Below are 27,641 nucleotides of genomic sequence, written 5' to 3'. Positions count from 1 at the left end.
CCCTCGGCCGCCGAGGCGAATCTGCCGCGCTCGTCCGGCCGCTAGCGCAGTTTGGGCGGTTGTCAGGGAGAAGCAAGATGGCGGCCGCAGCGACCGAGGAGGACACGGAGCTGCGGGACCTGCTGGTGCAGACGCTGGAGAGCAGCGGGGTGCTCAACAAAATTAAGGTGCGAGGAGGCAGACCCTGGGGCCGGCGCGCGCGCCTCGCGAAGCGCAGAGCGGGGAGCAGCCCTGGCGGGCGGCGGCGGCAGCTAACGGCCGCGCGGAGCCGGGGGAGGGGCCGGCGCTTCGTCCCCTCGGCGTGGCGCGGGCGGCTGGCGAGCGCGGCCGGGCCTCTGCCAGCGCCCTGGCCTGCCCGAGGCGGCTGCCGCTGCCGGGGCGCTCCGCGGCCGCTCCGCCCGCGGCTCGAGGCGGAGCCGGTGTGTGCTCGCCGCGGGCCGGACGGGAGGCCTGAGCGCCGCGCGAAGTCTGTGCGGCGGCCGCAGCGCTGGCGAAAGCGCCTAGGCGGGCAGGGGGCGGGGAGCCCGCGGGGCGCCCGGCGTCCTGGCTGCGCGCTTTCGGGCCGCAGGCGCGCGGTGGTCCCGGGAGCTCTGTCACTCCTGCCCTGCTGCCGCTGCTGCTAAAGCCGCTGCAAACGTTCAGCTGCCGGGTCGTGTTGGATGGAGGGGACAGGGTTTCTTGTTTTTCTTATTCGGTCAAAAAGCCCTCACTGAAAACTTTCACCCAGGAATTCCTTGAGGGTTCCTACTTAAACATGGCTCCTTTTAAGTAGAGGGCTGGAGCTGTGTCTTGACGGTCTGCTAGTCCACGGACGTGCCTAGGGATGCTGCCTAGCTACAGGGCACAAATACTACTATGTTAAGAAGTAACGTAGAAGGCAATGTTGTAGTGCGGTGTAAGGTTCTCTCTCTTGTAATTGCTTCCATGCTTGTAATATAGTCTGGGCTTGTGTCAGCAGCGATATGAAAACTGGTTATAAGGATTCTTATTTTAGCAGTAACTATTGTGTATAGCAAAGAGCCATGCAATTATCACAGCATATGAGCTGTTGGACCCCTTTCCAAGCCAGGAGAGAAATGAAGTTTGAATTTCAAATCACAGATGGTGATATCCCCCCCCCCCCCCAAAAAAAAAAAAATACTACTTGAAGTATTTCAAGAGGTGGATGATCACTAGCATTTCAGGAACAGTTTAATGACTGAAGCAATTAATGGAAATGAGTATCTGTGTGTGTGTGTATGTACAAAGGAAATACAAGGTCACTACAGTGAATATTACAATACTACAGTGTAATTTCTTGCTATTTTGTGACTGTTTTTAAAAGCAATATCAGAAAGCCAACTAACTCATTTACTGGAATCAAGGGGAAAAATAATTTATACTTAACAATTATTTCTATAAATTGCTATTTTTAAAAATAACAATTTATGTTTACTTTGGTTAACTGAAATTCAATGTTTAAATGCGAGTACGGTCATCTCGCTGTTTTGGATGTATCCTACCTTTTAAGAATGAGAGTGAAAACCGCTTGTGATATGCGAAGTAAGAACTTGATGAACTGTGATAATAGTTGCTGTTATGTAGAACTCTCTCAGATATTTACTGCTTCTCTGTGATACGATGTTCTCTCTCTGTTTTCCCAACCAATTTTCCTTTCCATTACACAGCCAGACAAGTTAACTTACTGAGCCAGTTAGGGCTGCTTAAACTAAGTTGAAGGATTTTACCCTGAGGTGGACAAAGAACAGGCATCCAAACTACTCTCTACGCTTGAAGATGAGAGAACATCACAGACTTTAAAGGTGGGGAGTGATAGAAAAGGTACTGAGTAGTGAAGTTACTTTTTCCAGTTTGGTGCCAGCTTTGGATTTGTGATGCCCACAGACTGGTGAGAAAAGGTCCTGGTTTAGCCTGAGATGATTATGAGCGATTAGAGAGCTTACTGCTTTGCCAGTCTTGCTCTGTATCTAGCATGGTATGTGGCAAAATGAATATTTTGGAGTTGGAAGTTGAGATGCTGGAAGTTACAGACTGCTGTTAGGAAGATGCCCATGTGCCTCTTGTACAGTTTCACATATGGAAGAAATTTTGTGGGGGGGGGGGGGTTGTTTCAGAGCACTGAAGCAGGGAGCAATGACATATCCCTTTTCTTTGCCTGGAAGACCTGTAATCAATTTACATCAATAGCAATGCATTTTTCTCTTTTACCCTACAAAATCTTATTGATTACTTTAACCATGTTGCTGCCCTAAATATACATTCAACCACAGCTGTCTGCTGATGCGTGTATATTAATAATTGAATGCAAGCTTGCAGAGGGAGAATTTTGTACCTTCAGCTGGCCTTTTGCAGATCTCTGAAGTGCAGGTCTCCTTTATTGATAACTGTTGAACGTGCCTACCTTTTCCTTCTTAGGGAATGCACGAGTTGCCTGTGTGTGGCTTTAACAGCTCTTTAAGTGTTCAGCTACCTAAGTGGAATGAGAATGGTGATAGTGTATGCATTTGGCAACTTGAAACTTCTATTATGCTTTCTTCTAATGGGTCCTTGATGAGAGGACCCATTGCTTCCTTTGCAAAAAAAATCCCAGAGCTTCCTTTGCAAAAGCCACAGGACTTTGTTACTGAGGGTTTTTAGAAATAATGTTGAGAGACACATGAAACAGCAAGGCCTTGTCAAACTGTTTGTAAAAAGTAGAATAGCCAGGAAAGCTCTAAGAGATTATATATTCAACTGTACTATGCCTGTATTTATATGTACATATAAAGCATTTTATGAGGTTGAAGTGATCACCTTTTCATCATCAGTGTCATGAAACCTTTGTTTGTTAATCCAAGCTTTTGCCTCAAAAATAAAAAGTGTGAGTAAGTTTCAATAGAAAAAATAATTTTGCTCTAGTATCTTCAGGAGGTGGTGGACCTCAGGATGTTTGCGTGTGAGATGTGGAACTATGCAAAGGAGACCTGTGTGTAAGCAGTAGGATTGTATTTAAGCTATATCTACATTTTTGGCTTCGTGCCTGTTACAGGAAGAGTCATCTTGGTCACTCTGATGTGGCTATGTGCATTAAGGAGTAGAAATGAATTGGAAGTCTCCCAAATACTTTCCTGTTGCAAAACAACGTCTCAAGTTTGGTCCCAGAATGATAAGCTCCCTTCTCTCTCCGTTAAGTGCTGGACAAGTGTATTCCCTTTCCCACAGTAAAAGTTAATTCTCCAGGGGTGTGCAACTTATTTACATAGTAGAGTCCACAAGTAGAGGACAGTTAAAGGATACAAGTGGATATTGGTAGGTTGGGCCAGGAGGTAACAGTTACCTTTCCTAGACAGTCTCTGTGTGCCATCAAATGTAATGTATATTGTCCATTTAGAATTCTCGGTGAAAGAAGTAGAGGCACTGAAGCTTTAAAAAAGTTGCCAAGTCTTAAATATTCCAAAATGCCTTAGAAGAAATATGATTCTTGAAATTAAGATATACAAAAAAGATAAAAATCTCATGACAAAATATTTGAATGCTCTGAATCATACTGTCTTTTTCTTGTGGAAATTCCATTTCTTCAAGTACGATCTGGCAAGAAATCATAGTAATTTGTATATTTCAATGTTACTTTTTTTAAAAAAAAAATGTATTATCATAGCCTATTTGTATGTGTTTCCTGAAAGAATTGTAAATCAAGAGTACAAGTTTCAGAGCAGCCTCAAAGAACTGGATTTCCAGCTCTCAGAAGAAACAAATAGGAGGTAACATAGGTAGTTTGGAATATTTTTGTGTGAAGAAGCAATATAGTATGTTTTTTATATATCAGACTTATTTTTTTTCCCCAGGTTTGTTTCTTTTCAGGCAGAAAGCTCTTCTTTCTCAACCTCCAGTCACATTGCCTGTAGTCTTAAATGTGTAATTGTAGATTACAATCACTGCCATGTTGCTTGAGGAGAAACAAATGGAGGTTAAGCTGTTTGCTGGCTGTTTGCATTCTGTTTGCATAGTGAAAGACTGTGCTGGTAGAAATATTGTTTCTTTTTAATTTGGTAGGCAGAGCTACGAGCTGCTGTGTTTTTGGCGCTAGAAGAACAAGAGAAAGTAGAGGTAAGAAAGTGGTGTTTTTCAGTTTCTTGTCAGTGCTTTGTGTAAAATTAAAAATAATAGTCTAAATACCTTCTACTTATGAAAGGTATCAAGAAAATTGTATGTATTGCTGTGTAAGAGCATAACGCTTTAAAAAGAAAAAAAGGGAAAAAAAGAATATAAGGATTTCCTGATATTTAGAAATAGGAATTGCTACTGGCCTTTTAAAACTGTAGTTCTAAGTAACTGTTTATCTGCTGTTTTCATATTGCTTCTGTCCAGTTGATCGGAATAACCAAATGTTTTTTTCCAACGAATATTTCTTTAAAAATATTTCTGGTTGAATGATCAAGATTTTAAAGGATTTTGAGATAAAAAATATTATAGTGGTTTGTTTCAAGAAGTATGTTGTGGAAAAAAAATGGATACGGACACTTGGCAAGTACACTAATGCTTTTAGTATTTTTTCTAAGGATGTTGCAGGTTTAGTGCAGGATAATTTATTTATTTAAAGAAGAAATCTGAATTAGTGATGGCCTATAGGTTTAGCTCAGTTGGTCAGCGTGTGGTGCTGCTAATGCCAAGGTCGTGGGTTCAGTCCCCGTACAGGGCTATGCTGAGGGTTGGACTAGATGATCTCCAGAGGTCCCTTCCAACCTTATGATTCTATGATTTGTATTTAGCATGAGTAGCTGGAATGATGCTGCATATGGTGATGCTGTTCAGTAAATTAATTGGGGGCAGGTTTAGCTCAGTTGGTGAGAGTGTGGTGCTGCTAATGCCAAGGTTGCGGGTTCAGTCCCCGTATGGGCTATGCTGAGGGTTGGACTAGATGATCTCCAGAGGTCGCTTCCAACCTTACCATTCTGTGATTCTACATACTGATACTGTGGCAGTATCACAACTTTTAGGTATACATGATACCAAAATGATTAAGCAGCAGTACTGCTGTGATATCTAGATGCTAGTTTTATGTCCCTTGCACCTGCTTCTCCCAGATCCTCAGTACTGCCAAGTTAGCTGTGTCCTTGCCCATTTTCCAAACCTGGAGAGAAAAGTGAAAGAACGGAAAACAGTCCTTCCCTTTCTTCTGTGGCTTAGTTGGTTCTTTTCTTTCTGGAAAAATGCATGAGCGAAACAGGCATTACTGGTTAGGTTAGTAAGGAGGGGAAGGGGTTGTTTCCTAATATGAGGTTTCATGTTATATCCATGTAATATGGATCCCTTTGCCATCTCTTATCGCAATTTTCAACATGTGGTAAGGTAAGGAGGGGAACAACCTCCCAGGCTATCTGGAGAGTAATAGGGCTGGAGAGAGATGAGGAGAAGGAAAGGGGGCGGCGGGGGGGAGAGAGAGAGAGACTTGCTGTGGTTAGTCTCGGCTGACCCTGTGATCAAAAGGTTTAAAAGTATTACCATATTTTAATTTTACACTCTAGAGACACTAAAGGTGTAGTAATATTTATCACTAATCCAAATTCCTAAAAATTAAGGAAGTAAAAAAAAAAAAAAAAAAAAAAAAAACTTTATTGTCAAAGAGCTTCCTGTGTGTTAGTACTTATGATTGTAGTGACTACTAGCTATACCATATCCTTTTCTTAGAGTTTCTAGAAATCATTAGTTAGACACATACCCAGGATGTTTTGATATGTTAGGAATGGCATTTAGAATTTGGCTTTATCAAAAATGTGCAGGAATTTCCAAACTAAACATAGCAAATTGATATTTTTTTTTCTTTTTTCTCCCCCGGTTTAAATATCAAAGTTGAAGAAGACAAATTAACAAGGGAAGAAAAATATTTTCATAACTTCTTGGAAAGTCTTTTAATTAATAGAAGATTAGTACTAATATGTGAACGGTTAATTAGCGTAGTCCACATTTTGTCTGAATCATTTGTAAATATACATTTTAAAGATGAAGTTTTCTTAAATAAACCTGGCACTATATTTTAAGAGCAGTTTGGCAAATTAACTGCAAAGTTTACCTCTCTTAATTCTAAAGTAAATAAAAATCAGAAATGCCGTTAAGCATTTGAGTACAAATCTTCAAGTTCCATAGTTTTGACAATAGAAATACTGAGACAATCTTAATTTGCCCGTGCAAATACGTTGCTCTGCAGCTTTTGCTTATAGGTAGTAGAGTTAATACAGAAGTGAATTTTAGTTGACGTGAATTACGTATGACAGGCATTGTATGGAATCTTGTGCAGCAAAACACCTTTTTTTTTTTTTTAATTTCTTTGTAGTACAAGGATTTTGTTAATTACCTTTTCATTTTCATTTTTTGACAGAACAAAACGCCTCTGGTGAATGAAAGTTTGAAGAATTTTTTGAGTACAAAGGATGGTAAGTATTTTGTTTATTCTACCTCAAAAATAAAAAAAATAGATTTAGAGATGAATGAATTAAACCTTTGAATATTGTATTAGCAGGACAATCCTAATGACTTAAAGCATGCTCCTATTCCTGTCAAATAAATGTCATAATTACTGCTCACTTTATTTTCAGAATAGAATGTGTTGTAGAATTTTTGAAGTTAATATTGATAAAATTGTTCTGTTTGTAACTAAGATTACTTAGCGTAATCATAACTCATCATGAAAAATGATAACTTAGTAAAGCCATTCTAGACCAATAGAAATAGTGACCTGTGAAAACAGACTGTAGAGGTACAGTACTGAACACAAGCCTAGGATAAATGCTAAAATAAATAAAAATAGCTCAGTAGGTTAAAAAAAAGAAAGAAATCTTATGCTTGAATTTTATAAGCAACCTCGGTTTATGCTCCTGCTGTATTGCTGGCTGAAATAATTTACATCTGATGGATTTAATTTACATTTGATGACTTACTGATCTGAGTTAGAAATTAATGAATTGGTACAGAAATTATGAACTAGAGCTGGTGTGAACTTGCAACTGGAAAACTGTGTGGTTGTAGCTTGCTGCATGTCTAAATAATGTTTGTAGGAGAGTTTGTTCAGTGTAGATGTGCATGCTGAAGCCAAATTAGTGTTAAATATTGAAGTAAGAATTGCTTCTGTCTGGTATATACTTACTTTCTCATTTCCTTTTTAGGTCGCTTGGTAGCTGGTCTCGTTGCAGAATTTCTACGATTTTTCAATCTTGACTTTACATTGGCTGTTTTTCAGCCTGAATCGAGCACAGTAAGAAAGACACTGTTTTCAATCTATACTAGACTGATTGTTTGGAGTGGATGGCAAAGAATACAGAAACTAGTACAGATTTTTTTTTTTAAGCCACTTGTGTTTATTCTAACTAATTTTTGATATTCAGTTTATAAAAGGTACATGTTGCAGTAGAGACACATGCTTCAGGAAAATGTGCTAATATGAATGATTATTGCCTTTTCAAAAATGACTGCTTGATAAAATGTCTATTTTGAATTAACAAATCAATAAATTTTGTGAAATCATAAATGGAGTCTATAAGACAGAAAAAGAAAACACTTGCAACATTTTTTTACCAATAATTTTACCATGTTATGGTATTAACTTAGTATTGTTGCACAAAGAGTAAAATAATGTCAGTGAATCTGCTTGGAAAGAAATTTCAGTTAAATAAAAGGTTGTGCAGATACAAATACCAAATGCACTTTCTTTTAGGCTTACGATACTGATTTAGAGTTTTTCCATAAGAGAATGTGTGTGTCTTTCTCTTTACAATGTGAAAATTTTTCTATTAAGCTTTTGGTTAAAAAGAGTCGGTTTCATTTATCTAAAAAATTTCTCTTTACCCGTTGAATATTCATTTTTATTCTTATTGTCAGTTTAAATATTTTAATAGAGTCAGGTATTTAATAAATCAATTAATTGACTTCTTCTTTGAACAATAATTTTTTTTTTCATTTGATTTGGGTATTGATTTCATGGTTTTTAAAAAAATAACAAGGGAAATGTGTTGAGCATGGATTAAAACAGTTGAAAACTGTGGTTATATAAATGGACTTTACTGTTTCTTAGAAGTCTGTTTCTTGTCGGGGACAAACATACAAAATCCTATACTTTTTTTTACCCTTTGCTAAACATCCATAATTTCATTTATCATCTTAGGACAGATCTATCCTAAGAGGCATCCTCTGTACTAAGGAAAGCTTTTAAACAGATTGTATTTTTAAAAAGTATTTTGAACAAATGGCCATTTATATCACTCAAGTCCGTTGTCATTTTTTTCCCAAGTACGTAACACATGTATTGAGTTTAGTAATTAAAACTGCTATTTGATATTTTTCTTTATTAGCATAGGATATAAACTTCATTTGTTCTAGGATATAAACTTCATTTGTTCTTGTTGTGCAATGTGATTATTTTACAAAATGATGGTTATGATTTTTCAAACTGTGGAAGCAATGAAATTTTACATGTATAAGTAAGAGCATCATTTCTTTTGCAGAAGGCTTCCTGTAGATACTGATGGAAAAACAAACTTACTTTCAAACCTAGGTTGAGTTTTCAGGAAGATCTTAACTCATAGGCGTAACAAACTCAATTAAATTCATTGAAATAAAATGAACATAGAATCTTACGATGTTACTTTGAGAGTAACTTCTCAAGCTATGATCTCCTTTGAAATTGGTTTACTTCTGATTTGTTTACGCTATTTAATTTTGACAATTTCTGAAAACATACTTGCCACAGAGAAGTTATTAATTGAAAGCTGGATATTAAGCATTTCTGTAGTTATAGACCAAAAGTGACTGAGTAGTTTGAAATGTCAATTGCAGTCAAAGAATTCTTAGTTCTGAGTTTTTTGTTTGAAACAAGTTTTTATGCATTAAATAGTTTAAAGTCTGATGGCTTTTAAATTCATATGAATAGGTTACTTGGTGATTTTTTTGCTTATTTAACATTTGGAAGCAAGTATTTTCAAGTATTCTAATGGTCTTTAATGATGATGCTGGTGGTTTGGAAATGTTACTATCTTGCTAATTATTCTGGACAACTACCATCATACTTATCACTGAAGTGTATTATAAGATTTTTTTTTTAGCCTGGATTTTAGGACAGACCTAAATGCCCACATGGAATACTTGTAGGTTCTTTGAGTCTAAAATATGAAATAGGGCCTTTCCAGTTACTTTGCCATCAGTCTTCATTGAAAACTTTGTGTAGTATCTCTGTATTACCTCATTTGGGTTTATGCTACCAAGTAAGAAGAGTCATAGTAGTTGGTAAGGCTGAAAGGGACCTCTGGAGATCATCTAGTCCAACCCTCAAACGAGTGGCCTGCGCAGGGATCGAACCTGCGACCTTGGCATTGTTAACACCACACTCTAACCAACTGAGCTGAACCATCTACGATTCTATGATCATGCTTTCTTTCATGTTGCCACTCACTGTTGAGGGGGGGGAGTGCTTCATTTACCTCAGTAAAGACACTTCTTGCTCCTTGAAACGCTCCCTTCTTTTTTGCAGTAAAAGCATCTTGTGCTATTTGAAATGTTTTTTCCATATTGCAGTGCATATATGAAACTTGGCCAAAGCGAGGCAAGTTTGCTGAGCCTGTTGCTCAGAGTGCTGAACAGTGTGGCTCTGTTTTCTGGTGTAACCCCCTTCTCTGTGTGTTCTGTTATATTGTCTGTGTCCTCTGTGTAGCAGTTATCAGAGTGCAGTGCTGTTGCTTGACAGGTGTTTTGGTAATAACAGTGTCATTAAATCACGTAAGAGTTCAAGATAAACTGGTGCCATTTGCAGTAGTGCCATCCTGAGGTTATGCCAGCCAGTCTAGATTTGCTGCAGCATTCTGTTTCTGCTATAATGTGAAGCTAATTTTTAGAGAAGTGTCTTTTTTCTTTATTTTTTTCTTATTAATTTGATAGCTTTTTGCTGATACTGAGAGTTATTTTTATCCCTCTGTCTGTCCAAAATTATGGTTCTTTAAGTGAAACAGAGACTAAAAGTGTTGCTGAACTTCTGTCTGCACAGAAACAAGGACCCTCCATCATTACTGAAATACTGCTTTGAATTTGCTGAAACCATTGACTACATATGCTAGGATTCACTTTTAAAGATGATAGGCTAAAGTAATTGGACCATGTAAATCTTTAAATACTGAAACATGGTCATGATGAGTACTTGTATATTGAAAACAGCTTTGGTCTTTGATAAATTCGTGTACATATCAGGACTAAATGATGCAACAAGCTATTAATACTAGACTCTACATGCAACAGGAAGTCCTAATTACTATTTAGTCAGATTATTGTTGTGTTAAATCAAAAAGCTTTAGGAGTTATATTACAAAATATATTGTTTTCAAATAGTTATTTCTGTGTTGTATTTTTTTCTAGCTAAATGGCCTTGATGGTCGAGAAAACTTAGCTCAAGATTTGGGAATTATAGAAGCAGAAGGTACTATGGGTGGTCCCCTCTTGTTGGAAGTTGTTAGAAAATGTCAGCAGAAAAAGATTTCAGGCACAGAAGAAGTAAGTACTGTTAAGATGTGGTATTCCTTTCTTTATGCATATTTTTAATTCATTTTTCTTCATAAATAAATGTAATCCTTTATTTTTTTGTCATCCCTTGCATGTCAGAGTTTCTTTTTGAGTAATAAAATACTCTATAGAAAATCAGATGGCTTTTGATCATGATGAAAAATAAACTGAAATTATGAACACTTGACTAAAGCTACTGTATTAAATTGTTCCAAGTCTTTAATAAAAATAAATTAGTATAATGGAAAAGCCTAAAACATACTGTATCAGGATACAATGTTGAAAGATAGTGACCACGACTACTCTTAAGTGACCACGACTACTTCTCTTTAACTGCTAGTATTTTACTACAACATGCTAACACAAAGTGAACTCACATAAACTCAAAAAGACTATGCCACTTATTTTCTAGTTTCTAGTATGGTCAAATAACACTCATAACTGACATCTGTTTTATCTTTGGCATATTTCTAATTTTAGTAAAACCTGAAAATGCTGGCCTAGAGTTGGTTTTATTAAAACTTTAAGTAGTTCTTTAGATATTTTTAGTTTTTAAAAATATGTATCTATGTTAAAAAGTGTTGAACTAGCTGACAGCAGTGAGAGTGATATTTTTAATGGAATATGTAATAAAGTTGTCAACTGAAATCCAAATAATAACATTTGATGAGTCTCTGTCATGATTGTGGTTTGAAAGGAAGTCCACCCCACCCAGGTTGTATTTGGTACCTCAACCAAAGTTTAATTTGAGAAGAATTGTCGTAGACTTCCTAACATAGCAGCATAGTGTCACAATTTGCATGTGGCATGTGCAGGAATGATAATCTTGGTTTTTATTGGATGGTATTGTGCCACAATTCGATACATTTTATTCAGTGTTTTTGTGAAACTTTTTAGGTGGCTCCAGGTTTAAATGATAGTGTGTGCTTGTCATCAAAATCATCTGATGGAAGATCAAGTATACACCCTGTACCAAGTAAGGTAAGGTTGCTTACATCGAATGAGAAAGCTGTGTAGCGTATTTGAGATAAGAGAAAGAGACGACTCTTATGAAACTGGAGATACGAGGGCATTCCCTTAGCAACAATCTCTTTCAGTCATTATTCTCAACTGCTTTGAGGCACCCACTTTTTAATATTTGTAAACTTTTTGTCAGGAATAGGTAAGTGTAAATACTGGTTACTTTCTTCCATGTAAATCAGTTTTTTAACTGTGTATACCTATGTTCTAATGCTGTTCTGCTGTAGCTATGATGTATATGCTACTAATTAGAATTTTTCAGCTTATGGAGTTAGAAGCTTTCTGTGCAGTCTTTTACACATGAAATTGTAGACTCTCTTTTATAAACATTTTGAGCTTTATAAACATCTGCTCTTTATTGACATAAAAGTTTTTGAGAGTTGACTTAAGTAGTTCAACGTATTATTTGGATATCAATGAAGAGTTTATAGTGGGATGATGATTCGTAGCCGGAATGTTGATATTTTGATAAGCCTGGTAAGGAGCAGTTCCTCATTACTGAGGAGGTTTTGAAACATATATTTGGTTTGTTTAAATCATGAGAAACATTTGTTGCAATTAATGCTGAAAAACTTGAAGCTATTACAAAAGTCTGTGTTCCTCCGAAGTTATACTACTAATTTCTCCTTTGTTAAGATGATTTTCCTTCATAGCTTAATTTAGATGTCTAAAAATTTAATTTAGCTTTGTTTTTATTCCAATTTCTGTGAAAAGAATATTGAAAATTTTTCAGCAATATCTTCCCTGATTATTTTCTTTCATTTATATTCAACTCTTGAGAGTTGTACTACACAACAGTTAATTCCTCCTATAACTATTAAAGAACTGAGAACCAGCAGGAACTAGGACTCATTTTTGGTATGGTAAAATAAAGCTTAAACAGACAGTAGTACTGTCGATTCTGATTCATGGCAGACTAAAGAAAGGAGCAACCTGGGATAACAGGAAGGGCTGAGATGTTCCTATAGCAAAAACTGTTCAGTTGGAACTCCACTGTAGCTTTTAAGCAAATCTTTATATTCAAACTCCATGTAGAAAAATACAGTGAATTTGAAATTAAATTTCATTTGAAAAAGTTGATGGATAGGAGGCGCTCTTTTTGCATGTGTCTATAGTTGCAATAATTAGACTGCTTCTCTATATCAAAGTAGGTAAAATGCATGTTGGTTGGGTTTAGTTTTCTGTGTTTTCCCTTTCCTGGCTGTCAGTTGTGTAACAGATAACATACAAACTTCCACTGTAATAAATGGATGGCTGTGCCAAATCCATCCTAGCAACATATGATGTACTGCATCCAGTTGTCATCATTTTAAAACAGTAAAAAATTAAATCAGTTGTTGTAAAAGGTTGTCTTAATAACATTCTTGGTTATTTGCATCTTATTAGAGTAGGCTGAGTGTTGTCATTTTAATCAAATAGTATAAATGTCTGAATAAAACTGATACATTTTAGCATATTGAATAAAAATGCCTGCCTAGGATTCAAAGCAAGAAAATAATTAGCGTTTTGGAGATTTTAGTGGTGTGTGTGTGTGTGGTGTGGGGTTTGGGTTTTTTTTTTTTTCTTCTTTTTGCTTGTTTTTTAGCATTTCTGGCTATGTGAATTATAAGATGACATTAGGAATTCTGTGCTTGTTTAGAAACATGAATTTTTCATGATAAACAAAACAAAATGATAGCTCAGGATTTGGGATGCTTATGACTACTTTTGCCCATTAAGTATAATTTCTTACTTGCTGATTTTTTTCATATGCTCATGTATTTAGCTGTCCAGCTGTTCTGTTTTTGACCTTCAAACCCCACAGGAGAAGAGGCCAGGCAGAGGGGTTTTGTGCAACTATAAAGATATGTTAACATTCAGAAAAATACACTTTTTTTTTTTAATCGAAGTTCATAATTGTATTCATTTGCCATTTTATTTTGTGCCACAGCTACTTTTGTAACACTTGTTACAGTTACAAAATGGAAAAAGCTAGTCCTGAGCTCTTCTGTGGAACTTTGAATTCAAATGATTCAAAAACAGAATATTTATAATCCTACACCAAAATAAGCCTTATTTTATGTGAAAGCTACTTGTCATTTAATCAGTACTTCTCACCATAAATACTATTGTTTTGGGGTCCTTGTTTTCAGTGATTTTTTTTTTCTTAACTCAGAAAACTTTTTTTGGCTTGGGGAAAGCAAACTGATTAGCCCTTTGTGATCAGTAACATAGAGGATAATAGACTATCAAAAACAATTAGATGATTTGGTATATATGGTCTAGTAGTGCTACAGAAGAATAGCATCTTCCTAAATTACGTTAATAAAATGAAGTAAGGGATACAAAGGAAGGCTTAGTTGTATTGTTTCAGTAATTTAGTTATCTTTCTATATAAATGGAGTGACTTAAATGATCTATACTTATCTTTCATTTTTCTGCACTTTTACTATTCTATTTTTGTGCTCAGATCCAAATTATAAAGGACTTCATAAACAGAGAAAGTGTTTCAACAAAGTAGATGGGCAGGTAAAAATGCATGAGAGGAGAAGATGGTAGCTGGTGTTTTAAACTTTAGAGGAAGAAAAAAAAAAAAAAAAAAGAAGCCCAGCTTATACTAACAAGTTGGTTTTGAGCAGCAAAAAGTATGGAGCCTGGTTTCTTACAGAGTGGGTCCTATATTCTGTAGTACTCTGTTGTCTCCCTTCCATGTCCTTAGCATGCTTGTGCTCCCTGAAGTGACCTCAGGGTCTGCCCCTACCGGACTGGAGAGGGGAGAGCGCACACTGTGTGTGCTTGTGCGTGCGGCGAGTTGGATCTGCTCGTCTGCTGGTAGATGGGCTGGTGGCCGCTGTTTGGAACTGATCAGCTGTTAAGGTAAAACTCTCTGTCTCTCAGGGCCTGTGGCTTTTTCTTCTCTCTATCTTCTTGCTTACACAAAATCTGTAAGAACTGATATCTTCCAGACCTCTACTGCTCCATTACCTTTGACTGGAGCTGATCAACAGGTTTGGAAGTTACTGAGAAGTATGGGGAACAGAAAAGGGCATAAAGAGCTTCTCTTCCGTAAGACACTGGCTACTCACCACCTCCAGCAAAAAGTGATTGAAGTACTAAAGTTTTGTTCAAATTACTAATGTGATCTGACAACATCAAATGTTTGAATAAATGTATTTTTTTAGATTATTGAAAGTAACTTGAAAGCTTTTAACTCGCTAATAAAAGCTATAAAAGAGGAAAGCAGCATTGGATGGGATTTGTTGTTAGCTGGCTCATTTGGGAGAGAGTCGTAAGGATAAAAAGAAAATGACAGCTTGGTTTTTAGTCCACTTTTCTGTTCTTGCATGGCAAACAAGTAAACTACATAATTAGAAAAGCAAACTTGATTCAAGGTTAAAAGTTGCTTCATTAATTGCAGAGCTTGTTGATGGTATCTTAAACAACTGGTGTTTCTGTAACAATTGACCTTTTAAATGGAAATTTTAACTCGGTAAGTTCTGCCTGAGGGAAAAATAATTGATTGTCAACACCCTTTTTAAAACATCTGAATGATAAAAAGATCTGAATGTTGTTTATATATCAATCTTAATAGTATGTTTGCTTGAAGGTATGTAGCTGAGCTCATACTTTTGTCTTGGTATGGTTCTAGATTAGTTAAGTACTACTGAAGATGGATGTAGAAATCGTAAATTGTCCAAGCTCCCTTGCATAGACTGCCTTTCATGTTCAGGTTTGAATTACTTAATTTGAAGCAGATAGGAAGAGAAGAGCTAAGTGGTTGTTACATGGCTTTTCCTCAGAAATAAGAACATGGTTAGAGTACAGAAAAAAAGTAGTTTCAACAGCTCATGAATTGAGCGTGGTTCCATGTGTGGTTTTGGTGGAGGGAGGCATGTGCATGTCTCCAAGCTGGTCAAACCGCTGGCTAATAAGAATCTTATTGTCGTGTGCCTGTTCTTCATGAAGCTTTTTACAATGCATTTTAAAAGAAATTTCTACACGTATGTCAGTGGTTGAATTAGCCGGACAGTCCGAAATATATCATAGAATCATGGAATAGTTGAGGTTGGAAGGGATATACTGTATGTAGCTCATTTGTGTTCTTCTCTGGGTTGAGGCTATCAGAATTCTTTATCAAGTTACTATTGAGTATTTAGATGAATCAGTCCACAGATACAGAGGCTTCTCTGACTTTCTGTAGCCTAATGACAGTGACTGACTGGTTGGTCAGTAGTGGCATGATTTTTTTTATTACCTATGCATTTATTTATTTTATAATGTGTATGTATTTAATCCCCAGTAAGTACATAGTATTTAACAAGAAAGTGATTCGAAGGTTAGTTTCTTAATAGAGATATTGCTGGATGAGGAGTATCTTATTCTGAGCAAGAAGTATTAAAGTCGTTCATCTTATTTCCACTTTAAGGAAAATGTTGTGCATAGTCAAAACACTATCATTAGCAGTTGAGGTAGCAGCAGCTGATATGGTGATCAGAACAATTTCATTTATATGCTGTTTCCAATTAGGATTTTGTGATAAGACTGCGAGTAAAATGTAATTTCCCATAAGTAAAATAAATTGGAACTTATGATCAGGCTTTTTGTACTCTTTATACCAAGAAGACCTTAATTCCATTGCAGTGATAGATGAATACATTCTCAAAATGCTTTTCATAATACATTACTGAATCTTTCATGAATATGTATTTCTCTCAGATACAAGCAAAAGTTGGTTTCAATATGGCTAGGTTTTCCCATGGAAACAGCAACTGCTATTGGTTGGAGTACATACTCCTTTAAAAATAAGCAGTTGATATCTTGAACTGATAAACCGTTGTCCGGTTCGCTAGTTCACTTGCTACGGGGCAGCCAGATGGGAGAATATTCTGCCCAGGTAATGTACTTGTCCTAAAAATATTATAGAAAGAGGAAATTACAACCGATCCTGACTGGCACAAGGTGTAAGTTATCTGAACAGTGTAAACTTTCTGAATGAAACTTGAGATTCTCTGGCGGTTTTCCAGCAAGTCTGTAAGCTAAACTGGCCCTTTCTGTGGCTCTGCAACTAACAGATGTAATGTAGAAGGGAGCATGCAAGGAGAGACCAAGACCACAGCTCTTGGAGCACAGTTTTATTTTATTTATTTATTTTTTTTCAAGTGCATGTGTGAAACCACACTTTCATTTATCTTATTAACAGCATCAGGCTGAAACCCAAGGTAGATGTGTTTTTCTTTGAACCCTTAGCCATGGTTAACCAATCACTACAATTTGAAAGTAGTCATTTCACATTAGCACAGCTTTAAGATATATGAGTTCAAGCAAAGACTAACTTGTGCTTTCAGTTTCTCAGAGCAGATAACAGCAGTTCACTCCTTCCAGGGCCCAGAATGGAAGAGGCTGTCACTGCTGTTCTACACCAGTCAGCATATCCCTAAGCATTTCATTTTCTGACAACAATTCTGTTCCTCTAAGGTGGAGAATTAAAATATTGCTGTATCTACTACTTATAAATACTCCTTTTTTCCTTTTTTTTTTCCCCTGGAAGAACTGAGCTGCTGCCACAAATTAAATGTGGTTCTGTGGTTTGTGACTGAGGTAAAATGGCCTTGGTAGGCCTCTGAATTTTATGGCCTATGGTTTGAAAAACTTACTTTGGTCTTTGGAATGAAAGATGACTGATAAAGAAATGCATGGGTCAGTCCAAGATGTATCTTGGTTGTTTTGATTAAACAATAGTTTTTCTTTCAAAATTGTTGCTGTTCTTATTTCACAAATTCATTTCTGTGCACTAAGTCTTTTCACTGGCTTAATTTTAAATAACGTAGGAGAAGATAATATTGTCTCACTGCTTGTTACTTAGCAATATAATGTTATTCAAAAACAAAAAATCCATTTTGTCACAACGATTTGATTATCTACTTAAATGTTCTTCTTTGGGCCACAAGGTTTTATAAAGATATAACTTGTGTAACTTGAGCTATGTTACTTGATAATAAAGTTAGTGTATAGAATAGTCCTTACAAGCAGAGTATCTGAAGGAGTGAGCCATAAGCATGTTAAAAAGACTGAAAGTTATATACTTTAAGTATTCTGTTGCTGTGGTTTGTTTGGTTTTAATATTTGGAGGGAAAAAGTGTAATTAATTGCAGTCTTCTGATGCTTACCACTTAGAAACTAATATTACATGGCAGAGGTTCCCATTTACTTGTGTTCTTCATTCAGAGATGCTCTTGAGAAGCAGGAGGTTTACCAAAAACACTAAAAACCATTGTATGGTTCTCTGTGGCTTAGTGTATTCTAAACTTTTCATACATGCAATTAAAAATTGTAGTCTTGCTGAAATTGAAATAATGTTAGGGTTTTTTCCACATTAAATTGAAGGTATTTTTTGAAGGTACATCGAATGAATTTAAGTTAGTGGCTTTTGGATGGGTTTAAACTGATTTCTTTTGAAGACTGTTTTAACTTACCTGACAATATGTTTATAGAGTTACAAAATACCACTAATAATGTTATTAATACATTCCACACATCTTGTAATTTCAGACTGTAAAAAGTATAGGAGGCAAGAATCAGAGCTTGTATGTAAATTTTTTTGATGACCTACATTCTTCAAAACTGGCTGCTTTTATATTAGATCTAGATAGCACTATGCAGAGGACAGGTGAAAAAGCTTTCAAAAAACAATAGCAACAACAACAAATACTTCCTTTGTGAAGTGACAAAACATTTTTCTTTTGTGTGATTCCTAATTAATACACAGAAGTACTAATAAACACTTTTTTAAAAAAAAATGGTGATATATGTATGTATGTATCTATCTATCTATATATATATATACACACACACACACTGTGTGTTCATACTACTGCTTACAGTATTTTAAGAAATAGAACAGTTTATATGGGTTTTATTCAAGACAAATTACTTTTTCTTTTCAGTGAGTGCTTTTTCTATATTTGTTTAAGGTTTCTGAAACCACACGAAGTGATACAAGTGTCTCATCAGGAGAAGCAACCAAAAGTAGCATTCATTTTCTGCCTAATGAAACAAAGTTAGATCCTCAACTACAAAACAAAGACTTAAATACCAAAGAAAAAAGTGATCCAGGTGTGGATGAGGATGATGTAGAGGGAGATTCCTTTTTTGATGATCCCATACCCAAACCAGAAAGAACTTATGGCTGGTAAGTAACCTGGATACTCCAGTTAATGTGTGCCATGAGTGACAAACCTGCATCTCTTAACAGTGCATCAGTGGAACTGTATAGTGTCTCCAGCCTGTTCTTTGGTGGAAAGAACACCTCTGAGGTGCAGACCCCTGTGTTTCTTCCTGCAACGGAGCTGCAGTTGTGGTTAGCGCTAAAAGAAGTGAAAAAATGAGAGGGATAGAGCTCTAGATATAAGCGTAATTTTTGTAAGCAGCACAAAAATATATATATTTTTTTCCTTTTGGTATTAGAAATATCAAGATTAAAGTTGCATCTGTGAGTACACCGAATCTTACTTATCGAAGAGCTTGGTTAACTAAAATCTAACCATTATAGTAACTGGCTGTGTTACCAGATAAATGATAGTTGGGAATATTGAAAATCTAATTATTGAATTTTAAACTGAAAACTCTTAAAGGAATTAAGTTGTTCAGATACTGTATCTGAGATTGTTGTAGAATTACAGAAAAAAAGAGAAGTTACTTCAAATTATTATGTTTCATCCTGCAAATTCATCATGTTTTTTGAGGGTATATGTTTGTTTGTTTGTTTTAAACTGATCGCAGGTGGTGCGGGTCAAGTAATGGAAGCAGAAAAGGCCGAATAATAACATTTGAATAATAATATCTATTAATTTCTTATCATTTAAGCATTTTCATTTGACAACAACGGAAATGCACTTTTGAACTGGGTAAACTCTATTTCTTTAATAGCTATTTTAAAAAATGCATCCAAGAAAAAGATTCTTAAACACTCTGTAAAATAAGGCTTTTCTTAATCCGGAATCTCCTGGACTAAAAATGTGATTTCGAATTGTATGTCTGTAGTCCCAGTCTATAAATTAGTAGGCATGTACCTCATGATTTAATTGTGATATAGAAGTTACTATAACCTCCTTTTTTTTCCCAAATAGATAGATATGTAAGTATGATTTGCTGAATATGTAAATAGTAAATGAGCTAGCAACTAATTGTAACTGAGCTGTCCCTGCTGAGCCTTTTTCCTACCATCCTGGCATCTCCTCTAGAAGAGGAGAACAACAGATTCCTCGGGTGAAATCCCTTTTATGCTGTATTGTGCTTGTGGCCTGAGTCTCAGGGGCTGAGTAGACAGAAGAGGTGCCAGCATCGCTTGGTTTACGAAAGGGTGAATTCCTTGTGGACGGTTTTGTTCCTTCTCGTAGGAAGAGCGTGTTGGAGAGGAAAGGAGCAGACAGTTATCAAGGAAAGACTTAAGAGATGATACTAGCTCTGCCTTTCCTCACTTTCTGTGACCTGTTGTTCAAAAGTTTTAAAGTAATACATGATATATTCTTCTTGATAAGTGATTCCAGTGATATTGCCTATTACTAACAGGAACACAGTCACAGTAACAAAGAGTACTGGTAATACCGAATGTGAAAATCTTGGTCTTTTTTCTTTTTTTTTTTTAATAGTGTTTCTTCAACCTTTATTTGCAAGTAGTATTCAAACTTGACATTTTAAATGTGTGAATGGAATAAATGGTAGGTAAGTGAACTTTAACAGATGGTGATGAGATCACTCTTGCTATAATTTTGAGAGGTATTTTCATTCTGTGGATTCAAGGCTCTTGGGGTTAATAGGTTTGTCAGACAAAATCTTTTAACTGTAAAACAAACTAGCTTAAAAATGGATTTGTATCTGAATCTTCCTTTCTTTAGCTGCATTTACAAGTGGGGCTAGTAGCCCCTAATTAAAAAAAAAAAAAAAAAAAAAAAAAGAAATGGTGGTGCTGAAGAAGGTGCAGGTGCCTTATCTGAAAGAAGGCAGAGAGAAGTCTTGGTTGGCATACGTGAATTTCTCATTGAATGTCTTGCTTCACACTTTTGCTAGCAAACTACCCGTTATTTTTCAGATTGCAGAATGAATAGTCCTTTTCACTTGCTTTTATTACTGCAAAAATTGCTGTTTAGTTTCATGACAATTTATGAATAACAGAAAAGAAAGTATATATTTTGAAGATCCACAGAGTATTTATTTATTTGTTGGTTTGTTTTAGGAAAACTGAATCCAATAAAGCAGGAGGTTTAGCATCTCTTTCTGATGTACCACCTTTAAAAAGTGGGTTAAGCTCCTTGACTAGTACACCTTTGCTAAAGGAGCCTGATGGTAAGTTTTCACATATAGTTTGACAAGTGGTGAGAATGAGCTACACATTCAGATAAAACTGTGATGAAGTAGCCTGTATTTGGCCCCCTTCTGGTTGTAATATGCTTTGCAATAATGCATTTTTCACTAAGTAATGATATACTGTTTTTTTGATAGAATATATATATGGCTGGGGTATCTTATATTTTGGAGTATCAAATATTTATCTATACTTTTTCCTGAAAAGCAGTTTTTGGAACGATAAACTTTTACTGTTCTTTTTTTAAATGAAATTAATTTAGTCTTTTTTATTATTATCCTGCATTGTTTGTTCAAGAATATTTACCTCCACATTGTAAAACCCGGTCCTGAATACACTCAAGGAGATTGTTCCTGTTTGTTATTTACGTCTTTAAATGTTGGCATAGTTTAGACCTGAAAGTAGAATATAAAATTATCATATTATATTATAAAATTATGTAGGGTTATTGTGAAAGAACACTTTTTATAAATGGTGATTGGTATATTTAAGTAGGGTCTCACTGTCAAAGAGTCACAAGCCGATTTTCTGGTATAAATACTTCTTGTTTTGTTACAGATTTGAACAGAAACTCTATTTTGAAAGACCTGCGGTTAGTGAATGCAAAACTCGGATCTCTAGAATTAGGCAAGTAACTGCTATACATGAGTAAGCTCTGATATTTTTAACTGGAAGTTTCAGCCTGATTCTCAGGGAAATCTGAGAAACTTAAATGTCCCTTTTGAGCTAAAGTCTTCAGCTTTTACTTCTGTCACTCTAGTTGACATTGTGAGACTTACTGGAGTTACAAGAGCCAGATCCAATGTAGAGGAATATAAATGAGTACATGCCAGTCAGAACTGTGGAATTTTGTGTGGAGATTATTGTCTTATACATGCAGCAAAACTTGAATTCTTTCCATACATATGTTTGCTAGTATCAAGTGATGTATTTTTGTCTAGGTATATAAGAGAGATGGGATGTTTTTTGTTGTTGTTGTTCTTTTTTAACTTGCATAAAAGGTAGCCAGACAAGTCTTACTGTTTTTCAGTGGCATACGTATTTGCCTTTTCCAGACTTTAAAGTTGTCTCGTGTAAGTTTTAGCAGCAACATGATGATGTTGTGGTGTCAGCAGTATCAACTCTGTCTCAAAAAAGAGCTGCCAAATATTTTAACCTTGTCTTCAGCAAAGGAACCAATCTACTGAAAGTTTATGTTGAATTTCAAAGCTGTTTAACTATGCAAAAGAGACTGAGATAAACTGAATTTATGTTTGAGATTAATTTATCTTCCTAATCTGCACAAGTTACTTAACCTACTACGAGCTATTGCTGTCCATCAAACTCTATTTTGGTGCGGGAACAAATTCTCTTGCATTTCCTGAAAAGAAAACTTTTGATTAACATCCTTTAAAATTTATTTAGGAAATGGAGATGAAGACGAGTATGTGGATGACTTCAACAGGTAAGAGAGGGATAATATTGTAGCAGTGTACTATATCATAGATTATAAACATATATATTGGCATATTTGAATTATTTCATAATATTTCAGCTAGTCACTATTGCTGGACTCCCGCAGTATCTCTAGACTCCTTTGAACTTTGGTTTGTTAGTTAATACAAATAATTAAAATTAAAAAAAATAAAGATTGCTTTTCTCTAGATGGTAATGAGTTCCTTAAAAAACTGGTATTAATTTTTAGAGGCTGACAAGTTGTTGCCTTTTTAAGGAAGTTATTTCCTTTTTTTTTTCTCTCTCTGAACCATGCACTTAACGATGTTTTAATATTTTAATTAATGCTGTTAGTGAATGTGGTCTATGCTGAATTATTCAAAATATAAAAAATAAAGCATCATGACTAGTCAATAATAAAATATTGAAGAAGCTCATCCTTACAATGTATTTGTGCTGTAAATTTCAGGATTAGGGCCTGAATAAGTATTGGTCGTGGCTTTCTCTAGGTAAAGGGTCCTTGGTTGTTTTGGGCTTTTTAAAAATTGTTTCATATTTAACTTGCTAGGTAGTTGAATCCAATGCCCAGTATAGATATATGAAATGAATTCTTGTAGTTGGAAAAGAAAGTCCTATTTCTACCTTTATGCTTTTCTTTCTTACTAGTACTAGTCATCGCTCAGAAAAAAGTGATATCAGTATTGGTGAAGAAATAGATGAAATTTCTGTGGAAACAGAAGACTTGAATGCCAGTGATAAAGTATGATTCTTAAAATTGTATTTTTGTTCTTCTGTCTTTTTTTAAAAGCCTTCTATGAATAAATTGCCATTACGATAAGTTCCTTGGATACATGCTATAGTTCTATTATTTATGTTCTGCATTTTTACACCGAGTAGTCCCATATGATGGATACTTTACTGATTTAAAATACAGTAATTGCTTAGTAAGACAGTCCACCATCTGTTTCTTGGCATATAAAATGTATTTGAGAGCATGTTAGTATTCAACGCATGAATGTCTCATCCCTGTATCTCAACATCTTTCTTAAGCACCTCCTGAAGGAACTGATGTCCCTCTGAAAGATAGGGCTTTAAGGCCAAAAGGATGGGGTGCTTTTTGTAGGCTTATATAGAGTAATACTTCCATGACTTCTGAATTTGTAATTTCATTTATTTTCCAGCTTGAAGACATCACACAGGACCTTACCATTTCTCAGTTAAGTGATGTTGCAGATTATCTAGAAGATGTGGCATAGAGTTGGACCGCAAAAAGGTTTCATTGTGTTGGATTGGAAGACTCTTGTGGACTGTTAATTTCAGACAATCATTTTTGCTGGAATGTCCACTTCCTATTTGTGCCTTGTGTTTCAAAAAGACTGTTGGTGGAGAGGGCTTTCAAATATTCTTCACAAGAACTAAATGAAACAACGTGTTCCCATTTGAGTCTAATATCGGAATTATTTTTTTCATTTGATTCAGCCACACTTTTCACACCATAAGTTGAATTTTCCCAACAGAATGCCCACTGCTGGCAGTGGGCATAATAATCCTGTCTATAAGAGAACATCTACACAGAAGCATGTGGCTTTATAATGAACTTACACTGTTATTGTAACAGTCTGAGTTTTTTTGTCGTTGTTGGTTTTTTGGGTGTTTTTTTAAGATAACCAAAGCAAGAACCTTCAGACGTAGTGCTTCAACTTACACTTCTGTTAACTCAATTTTGTCAAGGCAGCATGAGTTACATAATTTATGGTAAATTTATCCAGAGTACTTAATTGCTCCAGACTTACTTGAAACTGCTGTTTTTCAGAATTTTCTGAAAGACTTTTTTTTCTAAAAAGGCATATCAAGTCGAGAGCATCTAAACTCACAAATCTATTCAGAGGAGCTGAATTTTCATGTTAATCTTAGTAACTCAGAATATTCTTGTTTAAATATATTTGTCAGACCATTGATGTTAAGACCTAAGCTGTTTTTATGTATAATTTCATCAATGTTAACAGTTGTTAAATTGTATGAAGTAATTCTGTAAGGATCCACAAATTATTTATACACAACATTAAAAACAGGACAAAAACACAAGAAAATTTGTTAATGATTTGTGGAGCTTTTATTATTGAGAGCTCTTCATTTGCTGTTGGCTCACTTTCATTCTTTAAAATCCTTGTAATGTAAAAATGAGCACCAAAAAGCGTGAAACCACTAACCTTCTGTTTTTCAGATTCTGACTACTGTATACTTTTAAATCCAATTATTTAAAAATACCATACCGAAGACATTATGCACACTAAGTTCTAGTTAAGAGCAAATTTTTCTGTTTTCATTATGCCCTTGAAAAACAGGGTTGGTAATGGAAACGTTGACAGTTCCTTAACAATACTGTTGTGCTTGGCGCTGCTATAATATATAGGTCATGGACATTTGTAATACTGAAACAAGACTTCAAAATGAGCACTTTCTGAAAATTGTGAACACGTTTGTTGGAAAATATACATGTAAGTGAATATAAATGACTTAATCACTTTCTTAAGCTTTGTACTTTTGTTTCAGGAAAACTGTTAGCCTCTCATCAACGTCTCAGAAGTAGCATGCTAAACTAAAGCCATTGGTTAAGCATATAGAGCAGCTGCTACTAGCATTGGACACAGACTTAGATCTTTTTTGCACAGGGCCAGCAGGCATGGAGCAGTGCTGGAAAGTTATGCTTGTACAGTACATATATCATTTGAAAGGAGAGAGGAAATGTGTGCCTTTTATTTATGTGCACCCCAAAATAGCCAGCAAAAAGCAACAAAGTATTAGTCAAGATGTTAACTTCTTTTTTTGTGCCATATTGTAGTAGCTGAACACAGGACAGACTTTTATTTTTCTTACTCCAAAAATCTATGTGCCATAGACTTCAAAGAGCAAAAATTTTGTAACATATGATACACCTTGTGTATAAATCCCTGTAAGTGTAGGAGAACTTGTGCCTCGAGGTATTATGTGTAAGTTTGTTTTGTTTTGATTTTTTTTTTTTTTTTAAGGAGAGCAACAGCATCTGAAGGATATTAGCTTCCACTTGAGCATTTGAGAACAACTGCATTTGTGACATTACATTTCTAAGGTGGATGAAATAGCATCTCTGTTTGCATTTTACATGTCTCTGGGAAAACGTGATGTTCCATTGCCTGTTAGCTGTATGATTTGTGGCAGTTCGTTATACCAAAAGAATATAAGTTAATTAAATGATACCTAACTGCATTTGAAGATTAACTGCATTTGAAGATGTGGCCTTTTAAATAACTGATTAGATATTTTAAGTGTTAACATGACTATTAACAGCAAAGTGTTGTTCTCTTACCTTGGGGATTAATTGGAGACCTTGCACTTAGGTTCTAATTTAAGCAAACACCAAAAAGTTGCAAGTCTCCATACTGTTTATCCTGTGGGCTTTTATTCAATTGTGTATAATAGTTCAAATTGCAAAATAAAGCTACTCTGCTGGCTAAATTGTATTTTTGAGACTCCTTGAATTGAAAATCTTGATGGTTAGGAAATGCAGGAAACTCTGTGGGGTTTGAGGGTTTTCTTCAAGTATGTGATATCAGAGTTAGCCCAGACTGATTGTGCATATTTGAGGTTGTTAAGCCCAAAGGATTCTGCAAATCTTGATGTTGATTCGTTCAGTTTTGTCTTAGACTTTATCGGTTCCAGTTATCACTCTTAAGTTATCAGATAGTTTGAGGAAGAAAAACAAAATCCTATCTTGATTGGCAGAATTTGTTGTTTCCTGTGTTAGTTCATCTGAGTTATTTAAACATGATTGAAAAACTAAGCCCTCTTGAAAGTGTGATTTGCTATATATTTCAAACCATGTTGCTTGATATTCCAGATTAGGCTTTATCTCTGAAGGACCTAATGCACTGAAAACCCAACCTCATTTGTTGAGGTTGTTAGAACAACCTGTTAGAACAGGACTCCAGTTGTTAATTCATAGATGAGAATGTTCCTGTTCAACTTTCTTACGTGTTGGTTCTCTCTTTTCCCAGGCCTCTTTGTGGACAGAGAAGGAAGCAGCTGAGAAAGGCATTTATGACTGGTCTGTGCAGTTTTGTAGCAGTTAGATCTGTTTAGAAACATGCTTTCTTAAACTCTCAGACTCTGCAATTTGTGTAACTTGATATTTTTACTTCTGTAAATTTTGAAGGACAATGCTATTGCTGACAGTTACATACTATTAATATGGTTGTGGTGAGGCTGAAGAATTATAAAAATGGTGCCTGACAGGTGTAGGGTTTTTGTTTGTTTGTTTGTTGGTGGTGTTTTTGTTTGTTTGTTTGTTTGTTTTTTTGTAGTGGAGTTGCTAGTTCTGTGGAGTCTGCTAGTTCCACACTTCCTGTAGCAACAGCTAGACCTCCAAGACATTTATGCTGACTAGAATTCTGAAACAGGAACATATTAACAAAAAACTTTTAGAAAGACTTACCAAACTGTAGCCATTCTTGCTAGGCAGATCTCCTAGTGCTTCCTAAAGCAATGTGGGTCATATTTAGACTACATGTTTAGCTCTTCAGAAAGCTTAAAAAAACACTTATAACTGGTAAGGATGAATGAGGTGGTGATAAAAAGTGAGAAGTGTTTTTTCCATGTTTTTTTTTTCTTGTTGTTTTAAGCATGGTAATTGTTACTGAAGAAATATTTTCCACAAGGCCCAGCCTTCTCTCTAGGAGAGAAAACATCCCTGGCTATTTCTGCTCAGTTATAGATAGAGCTAACTTAAACTTCTGGTTTTAGTACTGTCTAGGCAGCAGGACTTTTATCTTAGCAAGATGACTGCAATGTTTAATGTTCATTTCTGAAATACCACACATAGCTTGTATCTTTTTGGTAGATATTTTTGATATTTTCTTTGTAAGCTGAGGCCAAGTGAGACACTTTAATTGAATCATGAGAGATGCAGTTTTGGTTGACTTGTAATTGACATCCATCTTGAAGCAAAATTCCCTACAGACTAACTATAATGCAATATTGCAGAAAAGTAATTTGAGCTGTGACTATCTTTGCTTTCAACAAAAAAAGGAACTTCGGTATTCAAGGTCAAAGAGTTACCCAAAATTTGAACCTCTGAAAGAACTGCAGTGAACATTGAATGTGCCAGTTCCTTAGTTCACATATCATGAACAGTTCTAAATTTTCCTAATTTTGAAGGAAAAAAAGCCCACTGGCTTTTATAATTGCTGTTTTCATGAGTGCTGAGGTACTAAAAGTTACAGCTGTGATTTTAATACAGAAGAAAAGGAAAAGTACATTTAGTTTTGCATGCACAATGTATTGTTCATCTGTAATG

The 27,641-nt window shown here is 35.6% G+C and overlaps 1 protein-coding gene across 1 annotated transcript; it reads left to right on the top strand.

Moving 5' to 3' along the window:
* Positions 1–77: 77 nt before the first annotated feature.
* On the top strand, positions 78–25,804 carry CEP43 (centrosomal protein 43). The gene is made up of 12 exons (XM_062573692.1): positions 78–167; positions 4,033–4,086; positions 6,356–6,410; positions 7,140–7,228; positions 10,372–10,506; positions 11,413–11,496; positions 18,486–18,703; positions 20,747–20,856; positions 21,434–21,502; positions 22,280–22,319; positions 22,976–23,069; positions 23,491–25,804. Exons 1-12 carry the CDS (start codon positions 78–80, stop codon positions 23,563–23,565), a joined length of 1,113 nt encoding a protein of 370 aa, XP_062429676.1. The 3' UTR covers positions 23,566–25,804.
* Positions 25,805–27,641: the final 1,837 nt, after the last annotated feature.

This window comes from Rhea pennata, chromosome 3 (assembly GCF_028389875.1).
Source record: "Rhea pennata isolate bPtePen1 chromosome 3, bPtePen1.pri, whole genome shotgun sequence".
Classification (NCBI taxonomy): Eukaryota; Metazoa; Chordata; class Aves; order Rheiformes; family Rheidae; genus Rhea; species Rhea pennata.
The sequence above is the reverse complement of the archived record's forward strand: the minus strand, read 5'-3'. Positions and strand labels throughout refer to the sequence as shown.